Genomic DNA, 20,947 nt, shown 5'->3' on the forward strand with positions numbered 1-20,947 from the left:
CCTTGGGCAAGTAAAGTTCACTGAATCCCACCTTGGTCTGTAGGCTCCAAAACACACACTTTTTAACTATTTCTTCCAAATATCCCAATTTTCAGTAGTCTTAAAACTTTACGTTTTCTTTATAAAATTGCTTCTTAGAGAAACTTTTCTACAAATCGCGAGGCTATTTGTTTTCATTTATTGTAAAAGAGGAAAAAATAGTGTTAAAATGCCTAACTTCGAAGTAAGGTATTTCAGCACTCCTAGGCGGTGAGGTCAGTATAGAAGGATTGACTGTAGAAAAGTTGATTCGAAGGAAAAATAAAAAAAATTAGAAACCCTGGAGCGCGTTCTTTACCGAAATGGAATTGTTTCCAAATTTATCGAGATCATTCAGCTCTGAATCATGCTATGAACTGAATCTTCTATTGAAACTTTAGCTTAGTATTGCAGACAGAAGGACGATCGACTGTATGGATAAAAAAATAGCGTACAAATACTCCGAGTCGTTTTGGGCGTTCGCAAGGTAACCAGTAGTGATGTAAGATGACTTTTATCGTTGGCTTGCTTGAAAACTGATGGAAAGATTTTTTAGCGCCCGTATTATGTTTTTCATTATTACAATTAGAGTCTTGACATCGATTTGCGCATAGCCTCGACGCAGTGGGACTGTTTCACCAAAAGCGTGAGACTGTTGTGTTAAAAACACTTGGTTAATGGGTTCACCGTCTTCACTGACTTTTGGCATAGACGCGGCAAGATCGGTGATCGCTGATGGAGGGAGCCGCGAATTTTGAAAACTAGATGCACTAACGCTATTTTCAGCATTTTTACAAAGTGTTTCTTCTGAAAAGTCAATCTTGTTCAACTGTGGATTATTTTCTCAATACACGTTTTCTTCTTTCAATTTTTGGTGTATAAAATCTAGACGAGACAAGTGTGTCGTCTTGCCTCTTGCTAGTTACGGCTTGGCTTCTGTGCTTTTTGTTTTTGACTTTTTGCTCCCTCTCTTAGTTTGGTATTATATTGTCATGTAGCGATTGTGCCAATAAAATGCCACGCGTGATTTGAATTTTTACGCTTTTGCATAGCAATAAACCTCTCGTATAGGTGATCACCTTGATTGACAAAAGAGGTGGTCGCTTACCGTTTAGACGCTTGCGTAACTTATGGCAGCCTCGGCCACTCACAAGTCAATACCAATCATCCAGTCGATAGGGGACCAGCTTTCCAGACAGCTACATTCCTTTCACTTAATCGAAATTCTGCTTTTTTTTGTTCAACTAATGTGTACCAAACAAGACCATGATTGGGTCCTCCCTCACAGAGGGAACAGTCATGTTCTCGCGTTGCTCTTGTTCATAATTTTCGCAGTTTCGCGACTTGCGAGAAACCACGTGCGCTCCAGCGAGACCGCGCAAAGTAGTAAGATACCCGCCCAGCTGGCGAGGCTACTAAGCTATTCGCCATCTTTTTTTCTGTGGGCAAAACTTGCCAAGAATCGCAAAGATGTCTTTGAAAGCTGTGGTTGGACAACGTGAGTTTTTGCTTTTTCCAAATGTCATTCGCGTCATTGAACTACTTCTGAATGCTGGATTTCCTGTGTGTTGTTTAGGTCTCATGCAAGACGTGATTCGCGAAAATAAAAAGCCGAACGAGTGGAAAGTGAGTTTATTGACAGTGCATGTTATTAACCTGTGAATGTGATGTTTACATTGGTTTTGTAGCTAGCTGGAGTACGAGTAAATACAGCAAGCAAACTGTGTTTTTTCATTCGTTTAAAACTTCAGGTTCTTGTCGTGGATCATCTGAGCTCTAGAATAATATCATCATGCTGCAAAATGCACGACATTGTCGAGGAAGGCATAACAAGTAAGTCACTAAAAATAGTCAGTATATTAATGGGACATTCCATTTTTTATCCGCACCCCCCCTAAGGATGGCGGGTTTTTGCTAAGGGGGGTTCGGATTTTTTCTTCAAAGAAGCCGACAAAATTTGGACCGTTCGGAAATTTTTTTCAAAGGTGCCGACAAACAATCAACCCTTCGGATTTCATTTTTCAAAGGGCACCGACAAAAAATTGAGGGTTCGGATTCCTGTCATCCTTAGGGGGGGTGCGGATAAAAAATGGAACGTCCCAATACTCAATGCAAATCGAGCTTTGCTTTGCTTTGATTTTAATTATGATAGTAGTTTGTTATCGTAGCCTCTCAAAACTTAGAGAGATGCAACTGCCTAAAACCTTGACAATTCAAGTTTTGTTGTATATAATTATTTAATTTTTTGGACTGGAATATTGGACTGTTTGGTTTCGCTTTTCTAACTTGGTTAAATTACTTAAATAATAGCTTGATGAAGTAATTAAGCTATTTATGGAACAATCTTTGCTGACGTTGATCCCAGGTTATAGAAATGCAATTCTAAGTTATTGTTTTGCAAGAGCTTATGGAGGCTGGCACACAATCAGCAGATATATTCAAATTTTTTATTTAATTATGGGTGAACTAGGCTGCTTCTAAAGATCAAAATCTCAGCAAAGGGGGATTGATCTTGGCATAATGTACATGTATCAGTCAGTATATTCCAAGCCAGATCATCCCAGCCCCGGGCAAACCCCGGGCTTTTGACTGCTATTGAGGCCCAGATAGTGGGAAATTTGATCAAACAAAAGCCCGGATGGTCGGGCGTCTGACTGTGAAAATGTGTCATATACTTTAAAATGCTAGCGAGCTCAAGCCTGTGAGGTTAGTATTTTGGATGCGTTGATGTAAAGTAGTTTCAATGTATCTTTTCCTATTAAAATTGGCTGATTAATAGGGCATCTGTTTAGAGTGTCCGTTTAGACCTAGTGTTACAAGAAAAAACAACTCATTATGACCTTTCAACCCCAACTGGTGGGGCATTTGACCCCGCAACTAGCCCACATAATAGGGAATTTGATCAGCCAAGTGCCAGGGAGTTTGCGTGGGGGGGGGAGATGATCTCGCTTGGAATTGACTGATACATAAATCTTTACCCCCGCTTCCCCCGGGCATTGTTGTGTTGGAAGGTGGCACTGAATTAGCTTTTATAGTGAGAATTGGTGTGAGGCTAGTTGGAGAGAGAGAGGAAAAAGGGGAGGGGTTGATTGGCTTTGCAGTCACTTATATGTAGCACTACTGTGAAATTTTTTTGACTTACCATAAATCACATTGTGCTTCTGTGACTGATTCAGTTACAAATCAATTTTCCAATATGATGATCCCTTACCATGTAGACATCTGTGCTGTGGTTCAATTTTACCCTTGGTACAACTTCTTTTTTTCCTTTCTGCTGGTGTACGGAATGTATGGTTATAAATAAAAAACAAAGGAAAATACCCTGCATTGCACGATACTGAAAAATTTTAACATAAACTTATCATGATCAGTGCAGAATTATAGCTGAGAGCCCAAGACTTTCCATTCTGGCCTAACCAATTGAATTGCATTCCCCTTTTGGTATCATTGTGCAATACTAACTGAATACCTAGCTTTGTAGCTGGGATTCATTTGGTGGAATACTCTGCTTTATTTGCTGCCCTATCATATCAGTGAATAGAACCATATTCTTACTGATAGAATAACATACTGAAGGTGATGTAATTTATGCCTGTTTTGTATAACTACAGTTTTTCTCATGCTTTCTTTCAGTTGTTGAAGATATATCTAAAGTGCGCCAACCACTACCAAACTTTGAAGCCATTTACATTTTAACACCAGAGGAAACGGTAAGTCTCAAGACAATGGGGATCAGTATAAGAGATCAACTGATTCCATAAAGATTTGAAAATGTCTGCCTATGTTTCTCCCTGTAAATTGTCTTTTCCTTAAACTGTGCTTGTTAACTTGTTCAGAACAGGTATAATGTCTACAGACATATCAGTTCATTCACTGTACTCTCTATCCCAAAAGGCTAATAATTATTATTGACAGATCTCTATTTATTTGTGTAACAGTCAGTAAGAGCTTTGGTTGAAGACTTCACTGAAGGGAACCACAGATATAAAGGTGCTCATGTATTCTTCACTGAAGGTACAGTTTACTATCACATACACGTACATGTGCATGTATACAGCTGATTTGAAAAAGGTCGTCCAGAAGCATAAAACTGCACGTGGTAAATATGTTGAAGGGTATTATGGGCAGCAGAAGTTCACTGTTGCTTGATCAAAGTACATGGTGTTTCAGCATGGTGTAAGAATGGTGAATCCTGATGAATACATTCCTCACAATTTCTCCTTCTATTGTGCTTCTGTGGGAAAACCTTTCTCAAAACCACTGTTCATGGTTCACATTTTGTTTTTATTGTATTTAATTAGTTGTAATTTCATTTGCTAAATGTTTATTTTTCTCTTTAGTTTGTCCAGATTCCTTGATCAGTGAAATTTCCAGGATTTCCAAATGTGAGTAAACATACTAGGCACAAGTATCTTTGTTATGATTTGCTGTATGCAGCAAATGGGATCTAGTGGCATTGTGACAGGTTGTAAGTACCTGGATTTATGAACTCTTGGTACAGCTAGAGTTTGTAAAATTCCGAATGATGTGAAAAGCCAGGTTCTGGACTAGGCTTTTGTTTAAACCAAGCTAATCACTGCCTTTATGATCATTTAAAAGTAAAGGTGCTAATGTACAGAGGGACTTGTGATTTTGCCCCTGTGACATGTCCCAGTAAAATGACCCCTACCGTGTCACAGTCAGCACCTCAGTATACCAGAAGTGTTGGACTGCTTATACTCTGTGCAACAGAAAAACCAGCCTGCAGAGAATGGTATCTGGTACCCAGTATACATGTATGACACCCTTTGGATCAGAAAAAGAGTCCATTAACTAAAGGAGATGTGTCCATATATGTGGGAGGTTAAAAAATGAAGTGATTGTCTACTTACACACAGAAGATGTTTAAGGCTTTCAATATGATGTGGAATAGGTGTTGTGCTTGTGCAGCACCCATCAGAGAGCAATACAAGAAGTTGGAAATGTCCCCCTTTATGGGGAACTGTATGCATTTTTGCTGGTAATTTATGACAGAATACCTTCTTGTGCTCTGGCTGTTGGTGGATCTTATTGAAAGCCCTGCATTCATAATGTGTCTGCCTACAGAGGCTAGGACTGTCTGTTAACAGGGACTTCACTATCACAGTCACTTTCTGTTTTTTCTGACCTTAGATGTGAAAACCCTGAAGGAAATAAACATTGCATTTCTTCCATACGAGTCTCAGGTATGCAATATCATGAAGATGTTTCCTTTCTCACAGAACTGATATACTGTGGTATAATATTGTGTGAATATTACGTAACAGATTGGTGGTGATGTTATAGGTTTTCTCTTTGGACACTCCCAAAGCATTTCACAGCTTCTATGGCCCAGAGCCATCAGACCAAGCCCAGCGTTTCCAGTATTCTGAGGTACATGCAATGTTGTTTCAAGCTACATGTAATTTCATTGCAGAGGTTTTCATACATGTTAATCACTTGCTGTCCTATATGTTGCAAACTTAAAAATCATTGTTAATTGTCTTTGCACAAATTGTGATACATGTACAAGTTGTTTCACATGCACATCACTTAAAGTAAAGTGCCATTTTCTTGTCAGCACATTTTGTGTGTGATGTTTCGTGTTTGTTTTTGTTATTGTTTTGTTTACTTCAGAGTGATTCCAGGGGCATTCAGCTTAAAACATTTTCAACTGCGAGTGCACTGGAATCACATTTAGAGGTACAAAGTTAAATTGCTGCTATAAATAAAAAATTTATTTTAGCTTCCATTCTGTTTGTTACCACTTCTAAAAGCAGATTTATAATGTGGAACCTGTACCAGCAACATGTAACCTAGTTTTGCAGTGATTTCTAATCTGTTGACAGACGTTTTTGATGAATGAAAGGTTTCAAACAAGCAAAAATCATTTCAACCAACTGTCCATACCTGTAACATTTAGGCCGTGTTCACACTTAGTGCCTGAACACTGGTACCTGATCCCGGCAAAAAATAGCACTGTGTTCAGATGCAGAAAACCAAATACCCCCGCCAAAGTACCGAATTAAGGTGTGGGTACTTGAAAAAAAAGCATACATGTTCACATTACTGCCAAGGCACCAAGTGTGAACACAGTCTTACATTTTGTAGCACTTTTAGACCCAAATAATAAGGTAAAGTAGCAGAACAAAGTTGCCTTTACTCAATACAACATTTTTTGAGTATCGTATAGTAGGAATGCATGTTCTCGAACGTCACCTTTTAATTGTTAATGCATGTCCTTTTTGCAGAAAATAGCTGAACAGATTGCCACTTTGTGTGCTACGTTAGGTGAATATCCCTCAGTCAGATACAGGAAGTAAGTAAATAAGAGTTATTCCTAGCAATGTGAGAAATTACTATAATTACATATTTAATATAAATTATTTCTCCCTCCTTGATATTTTTATGATGATCGTTTCTTCCAATTATGCATAATTTCCTTCTTGTGAGGATAATTTGTCTTAAGTGGCTTATAATATAACAAATCTTCAAGGTGCATGCATACAGGCCAGGAATGAAACAGAACATACGGTTGTATCTGTTTCTAACCGTGAAAGAAACAGGTAGCCAAAGCCAAAAAGTAATATCAAATGGTTACTTTTTATGAAGTGCCTGTTCCCTGCCAATATTTGTAAAATATATGAGGTTAAGACATCAAACAACAATTTGGTAGTTGTATATTGGTCACTAACAGAATATTTCCTAATTTTTGACAGAGATGGTCATCATCTGGCTGAATTAGCCAATACTGTGCAGACTAAACTGCATGCATACAAAGCTGATGATCCAGCTGGCATGGGAGAGGTATGGTCAGCACAATTATGGTGTAGTAACAACAATATTTCAAAAGTAGCAGCCTTTGAAAGTACAAGTTGTAGCAATAACATTTCATGGTTGTTACAAGGAAATCTCAAAGGTAACATTCCCCAACAGTGCATTTTTCTGTAAACAAATTGCCTGTAGAGCAAGGCAGCTAGTAAAGGCCAAGATTTTTGTTGAAGACAGCAAACACCTAGAAGAAGCACATGTATCTTTGATGTAAAATTAAATATGTGGCAAAAATGAATTCACATTTGATTTCACATGATTTTACTCAGTTGGACCAACCCAAATACAGCACACCTTTTAGCTACCTGTACCTTAAACTACTGGGAGTAACCCTGCGATGGACTAGCATCCTATTCAGGGGGTCGGAGTGGAAATACTCCTAGTCGCTTAATGCTAACTAGTGAAACCGGGATAAGCTCCGGCCTGATGAGCCACTTGGCTCGACAGCAGACTTTACTTTTTACCTACCTAAAACAAGCAACCCTATGATTAAAGTACACTGTAACGACCCCCTGAAAGTAGGTTGCCTGATTGATTGCTCATGAACAAAATTTTCTGTTTATGCATATTTGAAGGGACCACATAAGCACCGCTCTCAGCTGATCTTGCTAGACAGGTATTTATCTAATAGGTCTAGCTTCTACTAAGTAACTAAGCGGTAACCTAAAAGTTGGACTCCAGATGAAGCAGCTTTGGTTCAAGTGCTAACTAGGGTAATAGTGTTGTGTTCTTGGGCAAGACATTTTACTCTCCACCTGGGACTATGGGTGCCAGTGGATTGTCAGGGCAACCTAACAAAAAATTAATGTTAGGAGGTTTTCTGCGATGGAAAAAGTCCCTTTTGATATGGAAACCAAACCAAGTTAAGTGCTGTCTGATAAGCCACCTTAGCTTTTAGACAGACTTAACTGTGGGTGGTACATTGACCTTATGAGTGTACATTTGAACCCATGACCTATAGGTCAATACACCTCTCACTGGGTTATTTTGAATTTACAACTTACAGTAATTTTGTTTGAGTTTGCCTGAAGTTAATAACTCGGCATCCAGTAGTGTTAAGGTCTCCGCACACATGGGGACATGTTGCAGCGATATGTAGCAGCCACAAAATCATGTGTTGTTCACATTGAGGGTACATGGAGCGGGGACCTGTAGCAGTAACAAAATCACAATGTGTACACACCCAAGTGTACATGTCCCCTTGTGTGTGCTAATTATTTTTGGCACGCGCTACACAAACTTTGAAGCTGTTTTGTCCCTGTGACATGTTGCATGGAATTAAACTCGTTTAACTTCGTGCAACAAGTCACAGAGGCAAACTGTTGCAGGAATGCGTGTTGCCAAGCCAAAAATTATCAGCACACAAGAGGGGATGTGTCACTCAACATGTCACTGGGGCATGTCCCCGCTACAATTACTTGTGTGTGTAGACATTTTGATTTTGTTGCTGCTACATGTCACCTCAGTGTGAACAACGCATGATTTTGTTGCTGCTACATGTCCGTGCTACACGTTCCTGCTACATGTCTGCTCAGTGTGAACAACACACGATTTTGTTGCTGCTACATAACCGTGCTACACGTTCCTGCTACATGTCCGCTCAGTGTGAGCAACGCATGATTTTGTTGCTGCTACATGTTGCTGTGACATGCCCCTGCTTCTTGTCGCCACGTGTTGAGGGACCTTTAGAGTGATTTTGGATTGAGTGTTGTAAAGTAAAACCAAAGAAATCACTTTTGTCTCATTTTATCTTTTTCAGAGGATTTGACCCAGTGTCCCCTCTGCTACATGAACTTACTTTTCAGGTTTGCCATCACTCTAATAACATTTATAACTGATGGGAGGCGTGGTGGCCTAATGGTTAGTGCGCCAGACTCCGGATCAAGCGGTCCGAGTTTGAGCCCCGGCCGGGGTCACTTGTTTTGTTCTTGGGCAAGACACTTTACTCTCATAGTGCCTCTCTCCACCCAGGTGTATAAATGGGTACCGGCAACATAATGCTGGGGGGGAACTCTGCAATGGACTAGCATCCCATTCACGGGGGAGTAGAAATATTCCTAGCCACTTAATGCTACGGAAACCGGGATAAGCTCCGGCAGTGTGGGCCGCTTGGCTCGTGGCTTCTCCTGATACTACGATTTCCAGTTGAGTGCGACGCGAACAAAGTTTGGTGACGGGGTTTCAACATAACAACGGCATTGTTGTCAAGGGCAAACTTCTCTGTTACCATTGGTAACAAATTTGTTTTTGTAACTGTCTTGCTCGACAATGTCGATGCTTAAATTAACACAAACACTACAAATATCGTCAGCAACACTTTATTACGCTTTCAAATAAAAAAAATATACACAGAGACAAAGATAAAAGAAACAAATAACGAAATACATTATGCCTTAGCTGTTTTATATCGACGATAACAGATCTGTGTTGAGAGTTGACGTTATGTTACACGTGCGTCACTTTACCTTCATCGTTACGGTTAGAGTTACTGCATGTTCAATTGAAATTAAATCGTTTTCCAACTCCAGGGATTTTCTAGCAGCTTTAAGAATTCCTTCAGCTTTAAATAATATATCTTTCTCAAGTGCAAAATGAATAATTCGCGCACTGAAATGAGGAACATTTGGCGCTTCGAAAAGCTGACAAAAGCTAACACCATTTCGGATCGAAATTTTAAAAAATTAGCCAATCACAAAATTGCTCAATTAAAACTGACGCCATCTTGGATCGAAATTAGCCAATCAAAAAATTGCTCTGTTTCCCGAGAGGTCCTCCTTGTATAAAAGAACAATGGCGGTCAGTACCTGTTTACGACAGTTACCAATGGAAACATAGAAGTTTGCCCTTGACAACAATGCCATTGTTATGTTGAAACCTCGTCACCAAACTTTGTTCGCGTCGCACTCAACTGGAAATCGTAGTAGTTAAACATAGAAATTTGTTACAGTTTTGGTTTCTCATTGATAGGCGGACCTTGGTGCATGTTTCTGTAAATTATCTGTTTGTAATAAAATGGTGAAATCAGAAATGCTAAGATAAACCCATATTTTGAAAAACATACATGAAAAAATTCCCAAACCTCGGTGTCCCAACACTGAGACTTTACTACTCATGTGAGGATTTTTTCTGTGAAATTCGAGTTAAATATCACTTTCATGTAGCGTACTGTAAACTGTGATAACATTAATGAACAGATCCTCAGGAGCAATTTTGTATATTTTTGTTTGCTCAATTTTGCCTGCATTTTTCTTGCTTCATTCAGGCAATGACCTATGATCTTCTTCATATTGTCAATGATGTGTACAAGTAAGTTGTAAATACAGTTTAACTTTGTTAACAACAAAGAGCTCTATGATGTAATGTATATGAAATGATTCATATATGAACTGCAGATGTATATGAAAGTGATAAATGATCGTCGCAGTGAATTTCCAATTTTAAGCAATTGGATAAAGAAGCCTGAAAAAAATTCAGGGCTTCAACGGGATTCGAACCCGTGACCTCTGCGATACCGGTGCGATGCTCTACCAACTGAGCTATTGAAGCCACACATAAGTTCAAGTTTAAGTGTCCATTGGGATGTGTTTGTGGCCACTGTGACTTGTTGTCTGATTTATTGATATTTTTATTTAAATTGTTTTACTTAGAGTCTATTATTTTTTTGTGATGGTAGATATATTTCATCATCTGGAAATGAAGAAAAGGAAACTATTCTTGATGGTAAGTTTTTTAAAACTATTTCCACAAATAAAACTATGGTCCAAATTTTACTGGCATAGCCAAATTCCTTTTATATGCAGGCTAACATATGCAGGCTAACATTTTGTGTACAGTCAACGAACACCTCCAGAAGACGGACACCTCCATAAGATGGACGTGTGTACCTGGTGATGGTCCCTGTTGTTTTTCAGTCGTTTCACTGTAACCAAACTCCCTATTGGACGCCTCTCTAAGACGGACAACAGACACTTTTAAATCATTAACGGAAGGGTTTTTTTATCATGTTGTATTAGTGAAAATACTTCCAAACTTCCCAAAGTTAGTCAGTGCCCTAAGGATACGTGTATACCAAGCTTACTAACCACAAACAATGATGTTTAACAGATTACTTCTTTGCTTACGAATATGGACACTAAGGAGGTCGTTCTCTACTTACAGTATTACAGTTTGTAGAAGCTCTCAATTTTTGCTTTAACAAGCAAATATGGTCCTTTTATCATAATTTTAGTCTTGTTGCAGTTAGCAAAGGTTTGTTGCATTGTGCAAAGGTTTAGCTTTATTATCTCAGAATTACTGGTGTCATGTTACCTCGACTCTCTACAGAGCGGACACCTCTCTAAGATGGACAGCTGTGGCCGGTCCCGAGGTGTCTGTCATAGGGAGAGTTGACTGTATTACTAAGTAAGTGATATAAGGAGATGAATATTAAGTAACTTGTCTTTTGTAATTCACAGAAAATGATGAAATGTGGGTAAAGCATCGCCATGACCACATAGCTGATGTCTTGAGGTACACTTGTTTGAGAGCACCTATTTTTAAAAGGCCCTTTAAATTAACAGATTAAAAAAATGCTTTTTGATAGACATGCAAAAGAAGGATAATGCAGCTTATTTTGACATTAATTCTGTGTAATTATAATTTCTCTTGCTAGGAAAGTCAATTCCACAATAAAGGAATTTGCAACAGACAAGAAGATTTCAACTTCCAACAAGGTGGCAATAACTTTAAAAATTGTCATGTCTGAAAAAGCAAACATTTCATCCATTACAAGTCATGCCTTCAAACTCTGTCGATTACTTTACTGATGTAGCCCTAACACACTACTGACTGGGGAGAGGATAGCTTAAGCCGGCCTTTTCTTTTTTGTCAAAATGGCATTTATATTAAAATATGTGTCTTAGGGGGCCTTTCTAAATATCTTGTCCCCTTTGTAAGTCTCATATTAGGTACATACACAAAAACAAAACAAATCTGGTAATATGCATGGTAGCATAGTTTTGTGTTTAATTTAGAGTGTTCAGTATTGTTATTGACCACATACAATGTCAATTTATCGTATTTGAAGCTGAGCATAAATTTTTGCTTGCAGTTTGAATTTACAGGACATTGTGCAATACCATTTTAACATTTTTCCCCTTTTGTGTTTTAGACAACCATGAAAGATCTCCAAGTTATCTTGAAGAAAATGCCACAGTATCAAAAAGAAGTCAGCAAGGTATGATTTTTTGTACACCAAGTATAGATAGCCAGGCTAGGGATGCCTTTGTCAGTCTGGAAAGAAATCATATCTTAGTAACAAGGCATGCAAGTTGTGGAAACAGCTATTAAAGTAGCTGTAAGTCTTTGCACATGATGTGTAACATGCATGTAGTTGTGGCCTTTTGCATGCATTGTGTGCCTATGACAATTGTCTACCAGGAAATCCAGGCTTATGTAAGACCTTGCATTTCTTTCAGTTCATTGTTCATCTTCACTTGGCAGAAGACTGTATGAAGCAGTACAACCAAACTGCCCTGAAGGACATCTGTGCAGTTGAACAGGTAAGTTTATTATAGATCTAAAAGACTTAAAGGAAAAATATTTTCTCCAAAAAAAGCATTTTCAAAAGAGAAGCTGTTGACACATGTCCTAATGAAAACAAACTGATTTGGCAACTTTTGGAATTCTTGTCAGTGTTTCTACAATTTTTCCTTAGCTTATAGAAAATCAAAGAGATTTTACACACATTTTTTGTCATTAAAGATGTGTTTATTGTTCATCATCGGTGGTGTAAAAAAGGAACTGAGATGAATGTTTATTCGCTTGTCTCACGATGGAATTGCGTTGAGTTGTGCGATCAACAACACAAAGTAATTCCATCCTGATTCAACAAATAAACCTTCACATCATCTTTCCTACACATTTAATTTTTCTAAAGCATGCCCCAAAAAAGGGAAGTAATCTTGAGCTGTAGAAGGATTTTGAAGGTCATCTTGGGTGGGGTAGGGGGTTTACACCCCATGCACCCTCCCCCTCGATCCACCCTTGACAGTCATGACATGTACATGTGTGTTTATTGCAGGATCTTGCAACTGGAGTAGACAAGGATGGCGAAAGCATTAAAGACCCAATGAAGAGTATTGTCCCACTGCTGCTAGATTCAAATGTTCAGTAAGTAGTGCTTTGATTTACACATCCCTAATGACATGGATCCCATCATGTCCTTCAAGTCAACAAACTGACAATTTTCATTGGTTTAGTACATTTTCATTTTACTTATTGATTTATTTTTGTATTCCTTTAATAGCATTTCTGACAAGATCCGGATAATACTCTTGTACATTATTTTCAAAAATGGTAAGAATCCAGTTTCTTATAGTTTCCTATTTTCATACAATATAGATTCAAGAAACTGAATTGAAAGTCAAATGACACAGAAATATTTTTGCATGCCTGAGTTTTATGTTAGTGCTTGCCACAAAACAGATTTATTTTCTAGACTTCTTATTTTCTATCCATTTTTTCTTATCATTTCCCATTTCGTAGTTATCAAGATGTATTTACCGGTACTGTTTTACAATTTTTTTTTAACAATTTTTCAAAATGTTTTGTAATAAATATAATTATCTTATGGTGATGTATACCAAGCCAGTATGAAAGACAAGGTGGCCTGATGGTTGGTGCACTGGACTCCAGTCAAGCAGTCTAGGTTCAAGCCCTGGCCGGGGTCACTGCATTATGTTAATGCTGGGATAACCCTGTGATTGACTAGCACCCCATGCAGGGGGGAGTAGAAATACTCCTTGTCATTAAATGCTACAGAAACTGGGATAAGTTGTGGCCTGATGGGCCTCTAGGCCTGAACGCAGAGTTAACCTTTTTATATACCAAGCCAGTGAATGTATTTAATACCCACCTACTGATAGTGAGGGGTATTTCGTGTCGTGCCAAATGAATATGATATTTTATTGGTTACCGGTACTTGTTGTGTAGTAACAATGTTGGTCTTGTGTTTTTAGGTATAAGTGAAGAAAATTTAGCGAAGCTGTGTGAGCATGCACAGATACCATCAGATTACCGGTAAGTCAACACTTACTGTTATTTCTGTATTTATTATGTTTTATTTCATTTGTAAGATAGAGTGTTTCTCAATCATAACAACATCTAACACTGTGGAGAAAATGTAAAAAAAATAATCGTAATAGAAATTTTACTTTTGTTTGACAAATTCAATTTCTTGCATATAATCTTGGGCTTAAACTCTGAAATACTTGAGATTTTGGAGAGCAATTTTCACTGGAGTGTCGAAAGTAATTCACATTTGCGTTGTTTCTGCATTAGCTTGCATTTAAATAGTGCGTTTGGATATTGGTTTAAAAAACTTGCGTCACTTTTTCAACCAATAAGAAGTAAAACCAAGACCAATTATTGTTTTTTCATTGCACACTTTTTCCACCCTTCGCGCTGGCTATACGTATTGGCTTTGATTTATGATTGGCTTACTGGACTGTCCATGGCCTTCGGATTGGATTGGATTTTTTCGACATTTTTAGTCGCTCTGCAAGCACCAAGCTTGTTTATTCAAAGTAGATGGTACCGCTGAGTACAGTACTGTTGTTGAAAATTTTGTTCCAGCTCCTGTCTGTTTTCGTTACTTTTTTCAGTGCCATTATAAAGAACATGGCGTATCTTGGAGTTCCCATCATACAGGATGTAAGTATGCGTTTCCGCACCGCTAGCGGTCAAGTTGTTTTACCAGTGGGTAAAATAGTCTGCATTTGGGCATAGAGACCCATCAGGCAGTAACCTTTAACGAGTAGGAGTATTTTACTCCCTCTGTGTAGGATGCTAGTTCACCTCCTAGCATTCAATTCGTGAGAGGCACTATGAGGATAATTTTGTTTGCCCAAGAACACATCACAATGGCCCTGGCCAGGGCTCAAACCCGGACCGCTCGATCTGGAGCCCGGGGGGGGGGGGGGGTACTCCCATAAATTTTGGATAGGGGTGTGCCGCCAAGGTTCTTAAACCCTGACCCTATTTAAGGATAAAGAAAGCGAAAATTGATACCCTTTTCAAGGCCCAAAACCGAAAAATGACACCCTATTCAAGGGGAGGAGAAGCGTTCCGTGACGACCCAAATAACGGCTAACCGCGCACGGCAAGACACAAATCTTTATAAAATCGCTTTTCTAATCCCTGAACAGAAAATTCAGTTTTAAGATATCTTTTTTTCGTTTAGCTGGGCGTTTATTTTAGCTGATAGAATTTAGGTACCCTATCTAAGGATCACACCGAGAACATATTACCAAAAGGAGCAAAAATGATACCCTATTTAAGGACCGAGAACCTCAAAACCATACCCTATTGGGCGGCACATACCTATATAGGCCACAGATGGGAGTACCCCCCCCCCCGGGATCTGGAGTCCAGCGCGTTAACCGTTCGGCCACCGTGTATACCATCATTACCATGTAACTTTACCAGGGAAATCCAGTTATTTAGAAACCTTGATTTTTTTCCCTTGCGTAAGCTGACACAGTGCTCTTGTGTTTATAATTTCAGTCTGCTGCAAGGAAAGGTGCAAAGCCAGCAAGAAAAGAGCGCCCTTCAATGTACGAGTTGTCACGATGGGTTCCAATCATTAAAGATATCATGGAGGTGAGAGAAGATCGCTCTGTACGAGATATGTTTGTACTGATGATCAAATGTGCTTTGTTTATTCGGACTAGAAAATAAAGATGGAGAATTCTTGCCACGTGTGGTACAAGTTTCGTAGACCACCTCCGAATTAAGGTCATTGCCCTGAAATAGAACTGAACACAATTTTTTTTACCAAACTTCGCCTACTGGTTTATTACTTTAAAGGAACTTAAATTTTGAAATAAAAAAGGGGGGTCACCAGATTCGTTTAGGAGCAGGAAGACCTTGTATATTCCATATAATTCCTTTAAAATTCCTCTGCGAATACCAGCAAAGTACACGTTTTTAGCGATAATTTATTTTTCAAACACAAGAATTGATCTGTTTTCATTTTACAGAAAGAATTTGATCGCTACACCCAAAATATGAGAAAAAATTGATAGGTCACCAGACTCGTTTACGAGAAAGTGACAATTTACTTCTCTCGCGGACTAAGCCACATAGAAAAAAAGCCGCCATTTTGTTTATGTGCGCGCGCTCGCGCGCTTATTACGCATAAAATTCTGCGCAGTAAGGATGCGCAATGCAATACAGGGCAATGACCTTAAGGACGATTGTCTGCAGTGCTGTGACCTCTTTAACAACTCTAACTGTAGGGGTTTGTTTGTGTTGCTCCGTGTGCCGACTTAGGTATTAGTACGTTCACACCTGCGACAATGCTTGTCCCGAAAATTCAGGGAGCGATCCTATAAATTCCTAAAAAAGGAGCTATAGTGTTTTGGATTATTGTAGCAACATCCCGAAACATAATCATCAGTCACAAAACCCAGATATTAAGGAAATTTTTTTTGACAAATTTAGCTTAATTTATGAAAAGACACTTGTTGAGTCGGTTCCCTTCCTCCCTCCCTGTTGCGCAATCACTCTTCGTTGAAAGGAAGGCAAAGCGCGGAGAGAAATCCCAGTTCCCAGGGTATTTTCAGGCGTTGAAATTCACGATGACTGACTCGTTAAGTAGGTGCCATCTTGGATTAGAACGCCGGAGAAAACCGTGTGGAGAACAAGGTTTGTTACAGAATTGATTGCGTGACGCACACAAAGCAGGGAAGCAAAGAATGCTCACTGTGTTCTGAGTGATGTACGTTTATCTTGTGCTGTATAGATAGCTAAGCGATGTTTGTTTGTTGCGTTAGGAAGCTGTCGAGGAAAGGCTCAGTAGTACTTTGTACCCTTTTGCGTCTCAACGGACTGGAACAGGTTCATTGGGCAGCAGTAACTTGGGTACGTGACAGAAAGAAACACGTATTTTTAGGAGATTCCGTTACAAACAGACTGGCCGTACATTCAATGAAACTTCAAGGAGATGTTGGTTATGGTTTCTTTTGTTTAACATTGACCAATTGAGTTAATGAAAACGTCTGTCAAATCTACCTCCTTTGACGAATGAGAACCACCATATTACGTTTTATAATATTAAATGTATAGTTACACTGATTTACTTCACGCTGCTGGTCAAACTTTTGCTCATTTTATGCTATTCTTTATTTCACTTGACAGGTAAAGCTGTTAGGTAAGTTGTTTTTGTTGTTGTTGTTTTTTAACAAAAGAGTTGTTACCCTGATTGTAAAATGATTTTTTGTTATCTTTTCAAGAAGTCTTTTAACGCTAACTCTGAAAGTTGTCCCATTCTTGAGCTAAAATTTTTTAATTTGTTTTTCTTATTTCGACAGCGCTCGCCTTTATGGTCACTGGCACAAGGAGAAGGTAAAGCACAGAATAGAAAAACATGATCGTGGAAATTCTTGATCGTTGCTGACGTTCTTCACCAAACCCAGAATTTAATCATCTTACGTTGTTTTGTAGAAGACTGCTTTGAATTAAATGAATATTCATAACGCCCGCTATCGTACCGATTATTCTAGGAATCTGAGATTTGTTAAGATTTTCTAAAAAGCAATACTTGTGGTTCTCGTGTGTGTTGTTTTTTTATACTTGTTGTATTCTGATGCAGTGAAACGAGTCTGTAGTCCATTTTACAGTAGCCTGCCAAGTGACCTGGCCTTTGAATGGTAGTGAGGCTGAGGGTGACCGTGCATTGATACAAACCTCTCTGCTTTATCATGTAAATGCAAACTAGTTAGCATCAAAACAACATGATTTACACAACAAAAGCAGTGAGGTCTGTATCAAAACAAGGTCACCTCCAGCCTCACTTTCATTCAAAGGCCAGGTCACTTAGCAGACAACTGTAAAATGGTCTATTCTGTCCCTCCACCGCTGCGTCTGCAGTGTTTATTGAGTATGATATGTGATGCACCCCTCATTGTTAACTGTTCTCTTGTAGGGCCCCACAGAAGCACGTGCAGGGCCCCGCCTTATCATCTTTATTGTTGGTGGAGTTTGCTTCTCTGAAACAAGAACAGCGTATGAGGTGAAGTAGAATGAAAAATGTTAGGTGATTTGTCCCAGTTGAACACTTTCCCAGTCGTTTTGATTTGATTTTGATTACCAGTTTAGCTGTTTCAATCGAATCCGATACGGTTACTGAAAAATGTTGATCAAGGCACAGCCGAAAAGGATTTTTTTCCCAACAGAATGAGATTAACGTTTTTGAGTCAAATGACTTAATGAGTCAAATTTTAAGTTACAGTTATTGATTTGAAAACAGTGCAGTGCCTTAAGAGCTAACCACAAGGAGACCGGAGTGTAACTAACCAAAGCGGAGTGTTTCTAAGCTGATTTATATAAAGGAAAACCGTAGTTCAATAGATAATACCTTACTTTGTGTTAAAATTACCACGACTCGTGCATTAACTCATGTCTCATAGACTCATTTGACTCGTAAAACAGGGAAGAAGAAGAGAACATCCGGCGGTAGCCCATGGACAATGGGGAAAAAACCAACAAAATGCAAGCAAAAACAACAAAAACAAAAAAAAAAAAAAAAAACAAAACAGCAAAATGTCAAGCGCACTGTTGGGGACCTCAAAAAGAAATGAAAAAGATAAAAAAAGCTTTTAATCTTATCAACACTGCATATCCCTGGTTTAGTTGAACAAACCGTAACTTCTGCTTATCATTTGCAGGTAACTGCTGCGAAAAAGGACTGGGAAGTATTGGTCGGTAAGTCGTCTTTGAAAAGCTTTTACTGCCTGTCTTTTAGGCAGCTAATTTTGTTGTACCTTATGTGTTATACGCTGCTTTAGACTACAAAGTGGTCCCGTTTGTTTGTTTGTGTCGCATTAATTAAGCTTGCTTGCAAAAGAACGTGGGGAAAAAGTGAAGAAAGAGGACTGAGGAAAGGATTGGTAAAATGCCTCGCTGACATTTATTCGGCAACTGGACACAGCTGAACGGGGATGGGGTGGGTGGGGTGCTACTGCTAGCTGTCGATAAGGACAAGTCACTCAGTCATGAAATCTTATAAACATGATTGTTATTGGCAGGCTCGACTCATATCACGACCCCAAACAACTTCCTGGCTTCATTGAGAGAGCTTGCAGGCTGAACCCGCTGTGTGGTAAGTCGATGTAACTGAATTTGTACCCCTTATCCTTGTGTACTACAGTTATCTAATAAATCTAAAGAGACGTAAACAATGCTTGTTCACCAAAGAATTATAAATCCAGGAAAAGAAAATACCGGTATAACTACCCAAAACACATTGACTGAATCTTTTACTCGCTTTTTCTTTTACTATACGCTAGTGAGAATCATTTTAGGAGACCCGGGGGCAACGCATACCTTTGTTCGCACGATTTTCTATCGTGACTTCCTTTCGGCCCGATTATCGCAGGGTACTCAAGTCTCCGAAGATAAGTATTATACGCCAGTTTATTTTTAGGACTGAATTTTTTCCAAGATCATAACGAAGGAAGGTCTCCCTGTAAAAATTCTCTTAGCTGCAGTTCCTTGGTCGTGGTATCATTCATAGTGAAAGCAAATACCAACTACGTTTTTCATTTTCTTTCAGGTAAAAGAAGATACATGGAGAAAGAGTAGAAATAAATAAAGATAAATAAATCCCAAAAACAGTAATCAGCCCTTCTGGTCAGGCTATAGCCTCTGTTGCTGGTGATCTTTTTCACGCCAGGGGAAATGGTGCTTTTGTTTCTACTCGTCTTCTATTTTACAAATGCGTGAAAGACTACCAGCTACACAGGCTAGGCAAACTATTGAACACTGCTCAGCAAAGAAAGAAAATATTTTAATTGTGCTTTGGCTATTCAATATCAGACTCTAATGCAAACTGTTCAGTTTGCTGCGGTTTTCAGCAAAACCTGTCTGACAGAAAAAAAATAATAGTTTTTATGGATAATTCCACAGCATTGTAAATATTCACAAACTGAAAAACGTTACTGAGATCTTGTTATAAGAACATTCTTGTGTGTGTATAGAAAATCTCAGTAGAAGTTTGAAATATCTAAGTGTCTGTTAAGAACATCCTTTTGAAACGTCGAGCAGTTCTTCCAGTATTCTCGATGTCTTGATTGCTTATTCCGAGACTTGTTCGAAAATCTTTGGAAAACATCAGGTCGTTTTGGCAATTCCAATTATTTGGAAGTGTTTTGAAACATTCGGAAGATACTTGAAGGTACTATTACAGATAAATGCATAGTTAGTCGTCGAGAATGCAGATACAAGGAATTTCACGAAAAGAAAGGCTCCTTGAAAGTTGCTTTTGTTTTTAATTTTTTGTTATTTGGTCAGTAATGGAAGTAATAATGAACACTTAATGCATTGAGAATTTATAGATATGCTCAAAAAAGGAAGGAAGAAAGATTCAGTAACAAAGGTAAACTGCTTAGAGTTTCAAGCGACGCATATGAAATTCGGGGAAACAAATACCGTTTGCTTGACAAATCGTCGTAAAATTCCGCGTAGAGTTTCGGATTCTATTTGACCGATTGGATCAGAAGTAGCACGGACACCCGGACGTTATCGCGTCATCTTGTCGTCATCAGGATACGTCATTGTTACTAAGCAACCAATCCGTCAGAAAATTGCGGGCTTAGTCTGCAATTCTTTTGGACGGCACTTGGTCCGTAAGCTGTTTTCATTTCCCCGATTTTCAGTTTATAAGAGAAAGAAAAAAGCGTGAAGATATAAATACGCTGCTGACGCTGGTCAGCGTATTACGAAAAAAACAAACCAGAGTTTCTTAATTTTGTAAATTTAATGTGCTCTTTTGCCTCTTTACTTTAAAAATAAAATTCCAGAACGCCTTCTATCTGCAAGGTGTGAAACTGTTATTGTTAGACCCCTTGTTAGTACATAATTTTCTTTCTATATACTGACAAGATTAATTACCGCCTATCATTTCGAGACTATAAGCAACAGAACCGTGTGTCTTGACTTCTGTCCTCAATTCTAGGCAGGTTTGTGAGCGTGCGCGGGAGGATTTGAACCTCCCTCGTGTGCATTTCCTTGCGCGCGTTATTCCCTGCTGGGCATGTTACTTTTACTCTCGCGTTTTTCC

General features: G+C 38.8%; 1 protein-coding gene across 3 annotated transcripts; it reads left to right on the forward strand.

The window, feature by feature from the left end:
* The first annotated feature begins 1,448 nt into the window (after positions 1 to 1,448).
* On the forward strand, positions 1,449 to 20,698 carry LOC144667469 (syntaxin-binding protein 1-like). 3 transcript variants are annotated; one of them, XM_078528902.1, is made up of 31 exons: positions 1,449 to 1,516; positions 1,595 to 1,644; positions 1,770 to 1,851; positions 3,652 to 3,728; positions 3,957 to 4,032; positions 4,359 to 4,403; positions 5,170 to 5,222; positions 5,323 to 5,409; positions 5,653 to 5,718; positions 6,267 to 6,334; positions 6,735 to 6,822; positions 7,422 to 7,462; positions 8,606 to 8,651; positions 10,109 to 10,152; positions 10,520 to 10,566; positions 11,301 to 11,355; positions 11,498 to 11,558; positions 11,996 to 12,061; positions 12,303 to 12,386; positions 12,908 to 12,996; positions 13,133 to 13,182; positions 13,845 to 13,905; positions 14,490 to 14,538; positions 15,391 to 15,486; positions 16,662 to 16,749; positions 17,026 to 17,038; positions 17,199 to 17,232; positions 17,813 to 17,899; positions 18,555 to 18,591; positions 18,915 to 18,998; positions 19,442 to 20,698. In XM_078528902.1, exons 1-30 carry the CDS (start codon positions 1,489 to 1,491, stop codon positions 18,974 to 18,976), a joined length of 1,830 nt encoding a protein of 609 aa, XP_078385028.1. In that variant the 5' UTR covers positions 1,449 to 1,488; the 3' UTR covers positions 18,977 to 18,998; positions 19,442 to 20,698. The 3 variants fall into 3 exon arrangements, with proteins under 3 accessions (XP_078385028.1, XP_078385021.1, XP_078385034.1); XM_078528895.1 differs by having other exon boundaries at positions 18,915 to 18,988; XM_078528908.1 differs by lacking the exon at positions 5,653 to 5,718 and having other exon boundaries at positions 18,915 to 18,988.
* The last annotated feature ends 249 nt before the right edge of the window (positions 20,699 to 20,947 follow it).

The sequence above is a fragment of the Oculina patagonica genome, chromosome 1 (assembly GCF_052425735.1).
Source record: "Oculina patagonica isolate OP01 chromosome 1, crgOcupat, whole genome shotgun sequence".
Taxonomy (NCBI): Eukaryota; Metazoa; Cnidaria; class Anthozoa; order Scleractinia; family Oculinidae; genus Oculina; species Oculina patagonica.

What these genes read in the sequence shown, in the direction of transcription:
- LOC144667469 (XM_078528902.1), top strand. Translation starts at nt 1,489, where the DNA reads ATGTCTTTGAAAGCTGTGGTTGGACAAC. An exon ending in AAAAGCCGAACGAGTGGAAA is followed by an intron (nt 1,645 to 1,769) that starts GTGAGTTTATTG and finishes TTAAAACTTCAG; the next exon opens with GTTCTTGTCGTGGATCATCT. An exon ending in ATCCAGCTGGCATGGGAGAG is followed by an intron (nt 6,823 to 7,421) that starts GTATGGTCAGCA and finishes GCATATTTGAAG; the next exon opens with GGACCACATAAGCACCGCTC.